The 12,299-nt window shown below is 29.0% G+C and overlaps 1 protein-coding gene and 1 pseudogene across 1 annotated transcript; both read right to left on the bottom strand.

The window, feature by feature from the left end:
• Window positions 1-1,603: 1,603 nt before the first annotated feature.
• LOC110609223 lies at window positions 1,604-5,258 on the bottom strand (annotated as a pseudogene).
• A 2,520-nt stretch (window positions 5,259-7,778) lies between these two features.
• Window positions 7,779-8,695, bottom strand: LOC110621752 (protein P21). Its single transcript, XM_021766040.2, has one exon. It carries the CDS (start codon window positions 8,684-8,686, stop codon window positions 7,943-7,945), a length of 744 nt encoding a protein of 247 aa, XP_021621732.1. The 5' UTR covers window positions 8,687-8,695; the 3' UTR covers window positions 7,779-7,942.
• Window positions 8,696-12,299: the final 3,604 nt, after the last annotated feature.

The raw sequence follows: 12,299 nt of genomic DNA, 5'->3' as shown, positions 1-12,299 counted from the left end.
AATCAATAAATTCTCGCTTTCGGCGTTGAACATTAACCATGATTTTCTCATGTGCCACTTTCCACAAAAACACTTGAATTCGCTGTGGCACCCTAACCTTCCACAGCCCTTGCCAATCCATATTAGATCCTGACACTTCTGAATAAAACGTATCAAACCCTGACTTAACTGTATATAAGCCAGAAGAAGAATGCTTCCACGCAAAACCATCCAAACACGACATATCATCAACTAAAGTAATTGATTGGAAATATAAAAGGACATCAGTAGGAAGAAGAGAATTTAAAATGTCCCAATTCCAGCCTACATTAGGAACCCAGAAATATCGAACACAAACCTGCATATTCAACTCAATCAACGGTTTAAGTGCAAAATTCCAAAGAGGCCCAACCAGAAGCCAATCATCCAGCCAAAATCTAATGTGCATCCCATTATTCACATCTACAACTATCCCTTTTCGAAGTAGCTCCAAACCATAACAAAAAGATTTCCAATTGACTGAACCATTAGCTCGCTTAGCGACTTCCCAATGAACAAAACCCGACTCATATTTATTGAAAAGGCACCTAACCCACAAAGCTTGCGGATTCTTGTAAGCTCGCCAACACAACTTCCCTAATAGAGCCTGATTCATTTGTCACATATTTCTGATGCCAAGACCACCTAATCGCTTCGGCAAGGACATTGTATCCCAATTAATCAGATGTACAGCTGGCTTCATATCCTTCCCATGCCAAATAAAGTTCCTGCATATTTTCTCTATTTCATTGCAAAGCGATACCGGTAAAAGAGCACTCTGCATCACAAAAACAGGAATAGCATTAAGAACTGATTGAACTAACGTTAGTCGTCCAGCTTTTGATAAAGCTCTCGCCTTCCAGCCATCAAGTCTGCCTCTCATTTTATCCAAAATACTACTATATGTCGAGACTGAAATCCTCCCATGAATAGATGGCACACCCAAGTATTTTCCCAAATCAGCAGTCAAAGGAATACCTGACCTTGAAGACAAAAGTGACGCTAAATCACTATCAACAAAAGGCGACAAATAAAGAGAAGACTTAGCTAAATTCACTTTCTGCACGGAAGCCTTAGCAAAGTCATCCAAACATGATAAAATCAAATCCAACTGTTCCACAGAAGCTTCTGCGAACAAAACCATATCATCTGCGAACATAAGATGAGAAATCATCAGACCATTACTCGAGATAGGAATCGGCTTCCATCTGCCTTGACGAACAAGCTGTTTAAACATTCTCGAAAGTTGTTCAATACACATAACAAAAAGATATGAAGACATTGGATCGCCTTGTCGCACACCACGAGTCGGTTTAAAAGATTCTAACTTCTCACCATTCCATAACACTGACATAGAAGATGTTCTAACACAATTCATAATATTAGAAATCCAAGCATCGGAAAAGTGGTAAGAACCTAGTACCCACTGAATAAAATCCCAATCTAGTCTATCATAAGCCTTTTCAAGATCAATTTTAATCGCCATAAAACCCCCTGATCGCTTAGACGTTCTCATAGTGTGCAAAACTTCTTGAAACACCACAATGTTATCAATAATTTGTCGGCCAGGAACGAAGCTACTTTGTTACAATCCAATGAGAGAGCTCAAAACATCTTTCAATCTGTTAATCAACACTTTTGTAACAAGCTTATAGATCACGTTACATAAGCTAATTGGTCTGAACTGAGAAATAAATTCTGGACAAGCAATTTTAGGAATAAGAGTCAGCACTGTTTCATTAACTTCCTCTGGAAACTCCCTCCCGCCCAAGACCTCAATAATAAACGCTGAAACCTGTGAACCTACCGCAGACCAAGATTTCTGAAAGAAAACTGCTTGTAGACCATCGGGTCCTGGAGCCTTGTAAGGAGACATAAGGCGCAAAGCATCATATACTTCATCATGAGAAAAAGGACGATCCAGAAGCAACCGTTGAGAAGAAGAAAGAGCAGGCCCATCAGGTCTAACAAAATGGCTGCAGTACTCAACCGCCAAATCTTTCGAATACAGCTCCTGATAGTAACCGCTAGCAAGCTCTTTAAGTTGACTAGAATCTTCAATCCACACATTGTTTCCATTTCTCAGCTTGAGAATTTGCTGCTTCTTGCGTTTAATCACGGTAGAAAGATGATAAAACCTTGTATATAATTATTTTAATATATTAATATTCTTAATTAAAAATTAATTTGTCATTATCCGAATTATCAAAAATTAATTTTTTTTACTGTTAATGTATATCCTAAAATGTGCATACTTATTTACTAATTTTAAATTAATTTTAATAATAACAATTATTTTTACTTTAAAATATAAATATAATTATTATAATTAAAAGATCAGTACATTATCTAATAATTTTATATTATTAACACTATTATTTTTTATATTTTTTTATATTTAATTACAATTTTTAATATAATTACAAATAATTAGAAGAACCACTTACTATTAAATAATTTAATATTAATAAAATTATTGTTTATATTATTTTTTCATAATTTTAATATATATATATATATATCTTATACAAGAGAAAAAAAATATTACAATCATATTATATTACGACTTTATTTTCACAGTAAAAATAGGTTATTTTTATATTATTTTTTATTAAATTAAAATAAAATTCAATGTATTTTTATGAAATTCAATATATAATATAAATATGTATAGAGATTATAATACCACACCTTAAATTAATTAATAAATAGTATATTAATAAAAATTAAATTTAAAAATTTTATTAATATATATAATAAAATTCATAAAAATTTAAAAAATATAACTTAATTTTGGTCTATTGATCCAAATAATTCAAATATTTTCATAAAATATAAGATTTATCACTTGTTATCCCACTTGACTTTTTTATTATTTCTTAATTAATTATATTTTATTGAATAAAATAATTTAAAAATAAAATTTTAGCACCTTTATAATATTAAAGGTTTTCATTTTTAAATTACACTTTACAATCCATTAATTTTCTTTTATTCTATGATATAAATAATATCGTATGATGTGATTTTAGTGACATGGAGCATTCATATATTATAATTAAACTTTGCTAATTACTATAAAAGAATTCAATCACATTCAAATAAATAATAATTATCTGCTATTAAATTTATTATTTTAATAATAATTATAAATTTAATATATTAAAAATTTTTAATTTTTAGATATTATAAATATCACTCAATTTAATATTAACATCTAGTTTTTTTTTTTCAAAAGAAAGGGTTAAGTTTATATCAAATTATTTATAAATTAATAGTTTTCACCTTTTTAGATGATTTTAAATTTTTTAAACAATTTTAATTATAATAAAAAATTAATTAAAATAATTTATATATAAGTCTAATTGTAATATTTTTAAACGCAAAGCTATAATTATAATTGAATTAAAAACCATAATAAAAATTATAACCATGATGAAATTTAAAATTTAAAGTTAAAATAAGAAATTTATTTAATTAAAATAATTTTTTTAATTCATAATTTAAATTTAAAATAAAAATAATAAAAAATGAAGTTTAAATTTAAATAAAAAACTCACTTAATTAAATATAATTAATTCAAATGTTAAAAAGATATTCCCAATTAATTTAAAATTAGATAGAATACTAGTATAATTAAATTAAAAAATTTAAATAATAAAAATATTGTAATTATCAAATAATAGGAATATTTAAAAAATTCTATTATTTCCCCACTTCCCACCTATTGAAAATTTAGTTTTTTAGTGGTTTTTCAAAATGAAAAATAGTACCTTTTTTATAATATTATAATATTTTTATGATTAAAATTAAATAATTATTTTAAAAAATTTGAAATTAGTTATATTATTATAAAATAAATTATTAGTACATTGTAAAAAATTTTAAAAATAAAACTAATTAAGTTTTAAATAAAAATTTCAAATAACTTATTTTTAATTATGATTATTATTCAATATTTTAAATTTGAAAACCACTTTTTATTATAAGAGGTGAACACAATTTCTATATTTTTACTTATTTTCTATAAAAAATGAAAATTACAATTTTTTTTAAAAAAATAAAAGAATGTGCAATTTTACAGAGACGAACAAGTAATTCACTCTTTCACATAAATTATTACATTAATTCATATTTGAATATCAAGCAAAGTATTTTGCTTTACCAATTGCGGAATATAAAACAAAAGGATAAAAATTATACGAGACTCAAATTTATATCTTGACTTTGAAGCAAGTAAAGATAAATCTTTTCCATCATTGTGAAGTTTCGTAGAGACCCAGTTGAAAGCATATGCATATTCGAAATATCTGCGCTTATCAATATTAATGCCTTGCAAAATGAAACCCACTTCTGCGTGATTAAACTTAAAGATAGCTTTTATTTTCCATAACATCTCTGCAGCAGAAGACCTCAGAAAAAAACACACAATTCGTGTTTTGTTCTTTAATTATACATCTCTTCAAGATTATTATTACAATACACATTCACCCACACACACAGATACACCATAATTATTTTTCGGAAGCTCTCAAAGCCTCAAATAGTAATGCATCAGACCTTAGGGCAAAAAACAGTCCTATAGTTTGTCCCACCAGGGCATGTAAATGTGCTTGAAAGATCATCCTGAGGGTAAGAATACGCATCAGGGCACCTGCTCTTGAAAAACCTTGAGTATTCGGTTGGACCACAGGTTCCGAACCCTTCAGTACAACAAAATCCATTGGTCTTAAACACAGTGCCGGGGTTGTTACACCCACCAAGAGCCTTCAACTGGTTAGGGCATTGCTCGGTAATGTCAGCAGTGCAGAGAAGTGGACGGCTCCACCAGAAATTGGACTAAACTCTATGGGGATATTAAACCCATCAACGAGAGATATATCATAAGAATCCAAGTTCCCGAATTGGTTTAGTGCATATTCAGCTAAAATACTAGGAGCGTTACCCCATCCTAGGCAATTTAGGAGTCCTCCACAATCCCCAGTTTCGCAATGACCAATTCCACTGCTATCAAAGTTGCAGTTTGTCCGGCCCCAGATACGAGCCAAGGACGTGCCAGCAGGCACATTAAGGTCCCATGTCTGGCCTTGGTCTAGGCGACGGCCACCACCAGGAGAGGCTGCTGCCCAAACAGTGTAAGGGCAGTCATTGCGGATGTTGAACGTAGCTCCATCAGTGGAAGTGAAGAAAAGGGAGGAGAGAAGGATCATAGAAATGAGAAAACTATTGAAGTTGCTCATGGTTGATGGATTGTTTTGTGTAGTAACGTGAGGTGTTCGTGGGTTTATATAGCACAAGGGAGGAGGCCGGCTTTTGGCCTGTTGCAGACGATGCCAAGTGTCCGCTTTCGAATTACAATGGATCGGCTGTGAAAGAGTAACAATTTAAAAAACAAAAAAAAAAAGATTGTATCCACATGTAGCTGGCTTTTGTTGACTCGTAAAGTAGCGATTCACGCCGTACATACTTTATATACAAAAGATACTACAGCTGTACATTTCAGCACCACCAATTAATGAAAGATCAATCGATTACTTCTCTCACAAACTCGTTATCCATTGCAAGTACACCAACTACTTTTAATATTATATTTAATTATTGATTAACTACTGAACCACAAGCCAACTTCAGTTTATTCACTATACTTAATATTATATTTAACTTATTAAGAGACACTGCATCAGAGATTCCTCATGCTACATCGAAAATTTATGGAGATAGATAAATAGATTTAAGATCTTAGTTACAAGAGATTTTAATTAAATTATATTTAATTTTATTAATTTTTTTAATTTTTTAATTTAAATTTTAAAATTAATTAAATTTAAGTTAAATGATATTATTAATAAGTGAATTTCTAACTTAAACAGAAATTTAATTGATTAAATAATAAATGAGTTTATTACAAATTGAATGAGTATAATAATTTTTAACGAATTTTTTAATTGAGCTTTTTAAGCTCGAGCTTTAATTTTGTTAATAAATTTTTTAATTAAATTTTTTAAATTTGAATTTGAATTAAACTCATTATTATGGTTTTTTACATGTCAAACTCAAACCGAACTCAATTATGATATTTAATTTTCGAGCTGAATTCGAGTCAAATATTAAAGTTTGAGTTGAGTTCGAATTTGAACTTTCAATATCTTTTAATAAATGAGTTTGAGTTTTATAAAATTTGATTCGATTTGGTTCAATTACAATCCTATTTATGGATCTAGGCATTCAGAATCCATGAAATTATTCAAGGTCAGAGTTTGATATAAATTCACAAACCAAAATTGGTCATGCAAGTAATTGCAATTTTTTTTTCATTTAGAAAAAACTAATAATTAATTTTTTTAATGAAATTTACTATTAAGTAGTTATTGCTTTATAAAATTTAATTTGCATTCAATTTTATATCAATTTAGGATAGAGGTAATATGTCCCTTATAAAAATATTAAACACTTTTTCTTCTTAAATTAATTTTTGGGTGAATTAGATCTGATCTAAATTTAATATAATATCAGAATCTCTCTATAATATTAGATTTCTCTAAATATATCACACTTTAATATAATTTTAAAAATAAAAAATATATTATATTCCATATCAATTTAAGATAAAAATAACATAATCTTTATACAAATTTTATACACTCCATCCACTCCAAGCTGGTGAGTTAAGCGTGACTGTTTGTTGTGCCCGTATACGTACAAATTTACTAAAAAGATTCAATTTTTTCTTAAAATTATGGATCCCCTCCTTAGAGGGAGTACATGTACCTGCATGTCCATAATAATTTCTCTACTCTTAATTGACTTGACATCATATATAAGTTAAATTACTTTTCATCTCTCGCTTATATTAAAAATATATATATCCTTTTATTTTTAAAAAATTAACATTTTAATATCTATTATAATACGACTGTTAAAATAAAGTTTTCGCCGTATAATTTTTCGTTGAGTAAATTATTCTTAAGAATAAATATTTTTTTATCTATAATATCAAAATTTATAACATTTATGTTCCTTGATATTTAAACTAAATATTTTAATATTTTTATTTTAATTTTAAGAAAAATATATTTAAAATATTGCACAAATGGACCTTCAGTTAAACATAGTTAAAATGAAATTAATTATTGAGTTTTAAAAATTAAGAATATATGTTAATTTTTTCCTTTTATGTAAGTGATCGTATCCATATCACATAATTTCTCCATTGAGCCAAGTGTTTTACTTTAGCAAGTGTAGGACATGAAACGCAGAGAAGCTGCATCAACTAATCCTTTCAGTCTCTCTGTCTCTCTCTTTTAAGGCTTTATTACATACTACTATGATTTCAAAGTTTGATAGAGACCAAAAACAGTAAAGGTTTGGCATAAAGTTGAAAGCATATTCAATGGATATGGATATAAGTGTAAAGTTACGCTGCATGTATATACTTGGAACAGATTAGACTTATTCGTCAATAAAAAAATTATTATTTACACCGATCTATATAATACATCGAATTAATAATAAATCACCCATATATTTTTATAAATGAGATCTGCTATAATAAATTATTACTTATACCAACCTATATAATATATCGAATTAATAATAAATCACCGATATAAATGAGATTTGCTATAATATTTTAAATTGATTTAATGTATATATTTAGTATAAAATAAACTTATCCTTATCAATATTATAATATTTTGCTTATCCAAATCCATGTCAAATTTGATTAAAGATATATTTATTTTTCATAACGTCTCAATAGCACAAGGCCTAAGAACAAAACACACAAGTCTGTTTTGTTCCTTTGTCTCTTCAAGCTTAATATTACAATACATATTAACTCACACTGACAGAAGCACCTTAATTATTTTTCAGAAGCTTTAAAAGCCTCCCATGGGAATTCATCAGATCATGCGTATCTATGCCTTTACTGCTCAACAATTTTTTCTCCAACTATCTCCAAGGGGAAGTGAGGAGATCTTCTAGGGCAAAACACAACCCTGTAGTTTGTCCCACCAGGGCATGTAAACGTGCTTGAAGGATCATCCTGAGGGTAACTATACGCATCAGGACACCTGCTCTTGAAAAACCTTGAGTATTCGGTTGGACCACAGGTTCCATATCCTTGAGTACAACAATATTCATTGGTCTTAAACACAGTGCAGGGGTTGTTACATCCACCAGGAGCCCTCAACGGGTCAGGGCATTGCCCATTAATATCTGCAGTGCAGAAAAGTGGACGGCACTTGTCCATTGCACCAGAAGTTGGACTAAACTCCATAGGGATATTAAACCCATCAACGAGGGATATATCGTAAAAATCCAAGTTCCCGAATTGGTTTAGTGCATATTCAGCTAGAGTATTAGGAGGTTGACCCCATGCTTGGCAATTTAGAACTCCTCCACAATCCCCAGTTTGGCAACGACCCCTCCCACTGCCATCAAAGTTGCAGTTTGTCCGGCCCCAGATACGAGCCATGGACGTGCCAGAAGGCACATTAAGGTTCCATGTCTGGCCTTGATTTAGACGACGGCCACCACCGGGAGAGGCTGCAGCCCAAACGGGATAAGAGCAGTCATTGCGGATGGTGAAGGTAGCTCCATAAGTGGAGGTGAAGAAAAGGGTGGAGAGGAGGATGATAGAAATGAGAAAATTGTTGAAGTTGCTCATGGTTGATGGATTGTTTTTTGGAGTAACGTAAGGTGTTCGCGAGTTTATATAGCACAAGGGAGGAGGGCGGGTTTTGGCCTGTTGCAGACGATGCCAAGTGTCCGCTTTCGAATTACAATGGATCGGCTGTGAAAGAGTAACAATTTAAAAAACAAAAAAAGATTATATCCACGTGTATCTGGCTTTTGTTGACTTGTAAAGTAGCGATTCACGCTGCACATATTTTGTGTACAAAAGATACTACAGCTGTACATTTCAGCACCACCAATTAATGAAAATCAATCCATTAATTGGTGACTTGTTTAAATATTATATCCACAGGTGGCTGTCTTTTGTTGACTTGTTTAAATATTTTAGAAAATAAGTTTAAACTTTAAATAAAATATTTACTTTAAATTAAAATTTTATTATAACAAATGAAAATAAATATTATTATATTTATATGGAATAATGAATTTTTATGTACTTTCAAATCTAAAAAAATAAAAAATTAAAGTAAATTAATAATTTAATTTAATTAATAAAATAAATTATTAATAATATTAATTATTTAAATTATAAATTTTTATTTTTTCATGCACCGTTTAGTGAGTTGGTAGTTATTTTATATTGATATAATTTAAGAAAGCGTATTGGGTAATATATATTTTAAGTAGAAGTTTATTATTGTGAAAGAATTGGTTCAACTAATTAAAAAAAGTTATTGAGTGTGTGGTAGTTGTAGGTTTAATTCTTATTAAGAGTTTTTTTTTTAATTAAAGGAGAACAGTTTGATTCAAAAAATTTATGATTCACGTTTTTAGACTCATGGCCTCATCGGTGATTTTCTAGTATTTAGGCTCATGGCCCTACTGAAATTTTCTGAATATTCAGGCTCGTGATCTTATTGGCGACTCTCGAATAGGCTTGTGGCCTACTAGCGATTTATGAGTATTCAGACTTATAGCCCTCCTAGCAATTTCGAGTATTCAGGTTCGTGGCCTTTCTGGCGATTTTCGAGTATTTAAGCTTGTAACCTTATTGGCAATTCCAAATATTCAGACTCGTGACCCTACTGGTAATTTTCGAGTATCAGGCTCATGTATTTACTGGCAATTTTCAAGTATTTAGACTCATAATCTTACTTGCAATTTCTGATTATTCAGCCTCTTTAGCCTTACTAACGCTTCGAGACTTTTAGCCTTACTTTATGTTTTAGTACATTGGCCCTCATTTTGCTTTAAAAATTTATTTGCAAAATAAAAAACTTACAAAGCATATATGTCACGAAAATACTCACTTTTGAATTCAGTGATATTTACCAATAAATAATATATCGCACGTGACATTTAGTTTCATATTTCAGATGAATGAAAACATTAAATTTGACTAATAATATACAATCCAAGGAGTCCAATAAATAATATTTTGCATGTATAAATTTCTTCAAAATTTTTTAATTCATAAAGTAGTATGTTTGAATACATCATTTCTTTTCTCAAGAATGTTCATGCTGATTTCAACTAATAATAAAATTTTTATACTGGGCTAAAATACTATAATGTTTGTGTTTGTGTGATCATGAAAAATTCGTCTAAAATTTAACTTATATAATTAGTTATGATAACAAAATGTCTTGATCTAAAAAAGTAATTGTATAGCTTAATTAAATCGCACACATCTCTTTTTTTCCAGGAGTGGTGGAGCATCCTTGTGATGTACTTCTTCTTATATCAACATCTTCTTCTATCACACTTTCACTGTGTTGCTTTTAGATTTAGCCGTGACTCTCAATATTCGGACTATGATATTAATTATATGTCAAAACAGGAGTTGGCTTGTTATGCAAATATTGCTTAAGGTAAAGAAATCTTGTTTTAATTTTTAATATGAATGGCCAACAAAAATAACTGAAATCTTAGATTTGGCACTCACAGAAAATATGGTACTATAAAATAAAAATATTAATCTTTAGAAAATTAATATAATTTTTTATTAGAATTAGATTTCTAATTATAATAACTTGAAAATATTTTATTATTAAGAATAAAGTTATTACATACATATGTATACTAAATTTGATTAATAAAAATTATTACACATTTAATTAATATAAGCGCTCATCAAAACTTTGAATAAACTATACATATTTGTTTACGTCCCTAATTACATCTTTCATCAATTGTTGATTATAAAATTATTAACACTTAAATACTAAAAAAAAAATTTTAGCAAACGGAAATTTTATTGCTAAAAATTAAATTCCTTCATTAAAATTAAATAGTGACCAACAATATTTCGCCGTATATCAGTGCAATAAGTTCCATCATCAAAATTCTTATGAAACGAGAAAAAGTGATTAATCCAATTGAGTTTTAAAGAAAATATGTTACGTTAATTGGTGAAACTTCAATTGCTACCATATAGTAATACCTTTACAAATTAAAAATAAAAAATATATATTTTTTGCAATTACATCCAAAAAATTGACTATAAGATATCATTTTTCAATATTGTTATTATTTAAATTAGTTACATTTTTTCTAATGATGACAAGCTCAATATTAATTTTTTTAGTTAAATATTTATGCAATTCAAAATATTTATATATTTATTATATTAGAAATTATTATTATGTATAATAAAATTACTTTTATTTATAAAATTTATAAAGTAATTATACAATATATTACAACAATATGTAAATTATCCTCAAACAAAATCACGGAATACCGACCTCCAAATAATAAGATGCCTACCTACATACAAAAACAAAAAATATACAAATAAAAATCATTCCAAAAATCTAACAAATTATACATCCAAAATGAATGGTGAGCATATGATTGACTTTATTCATACAATAACACGTAAAAATTAAAATTTTTCAAATTGAGATAAAATAAATTAAAAGAAAAGTTATAGTTGCTCGTAATGAACTATATATCGAAAGAAAAAATTTAAATCTAATAAACCATTAAGAAAATGAAGCACAACCGAAGAAAGAACACAAGCATATGATAAAGACTGCAATAACTATATTGTTAGATATGTAAACACAGTCCACCAAAATCTACAATTTTCAATAACCTTCCTTTCTGTAGTCGGCTCCCTTCGATATAATAACAATAGCCTTCAAGACAAAAGCTTATACTCATAGATAGAGCAATTCTATAGCAATTACTAAAGTGCAAAAATATTTGCAAACACAGCAGCATGATGGTGTCAAGTGCACTGCTGGGCAGCTAGTGCAGCTTGCTGCTGCACTTGCAGCAAGTGCATTGCTGCAAATCACTTCCAGAAACCCACAACTCCATACATAAATAAATCATCTTCCTTGGGATTTTCCAGAGACCGAAAGTGAACAACCTACAAATTTGAACAAACACCACTCCTTTTATTATTTGTTACTCCAATACAATCATATAATCATATATATGTCTAACTAAGGAATTAGAAATTAGCAAATCATATAGCTAACATTTCTGATATGAAAAGATACAATGTTATGATCTTAATATATTACAAAGCACGAGTTAATGCTGATTTTAAGACATTATATTTATAGAAAGGGGGACAAGGAGGGGGAAGAAAAGAGTAAAAATATGCATAATTTTTCTCATTTGCAGTCTTA

The sequence above is a fragment of the Manihot esculenta genome, chromosome 1 (assembly GCF_001659605.2).
Source record: "Manihot esculenta cultivar AM560-2 chromosome 1, M.esculenta_v8, whole genome shotgun sequence".
Classification (NCBI taxonomy): domain Eukaryota; kingdom Viridiplantae; phylum Streptophyta; class Magnoliopsida; order Malpighiales; family Euphorbiaceae; genus Manihot; species Manihot esculenta.
This window is presented reverse-complemented; position numbering and strand designations above follow the sequence as displayed.

Coding starts and splice junctions, on each gene's coding strand:
- LOC110621752 (XM_021766040.2), bottom strand. CDS start 8,686: ATGAGCAACTTCAACAATTTTCTCATTTCTATCATCCTCCTCTCCACC.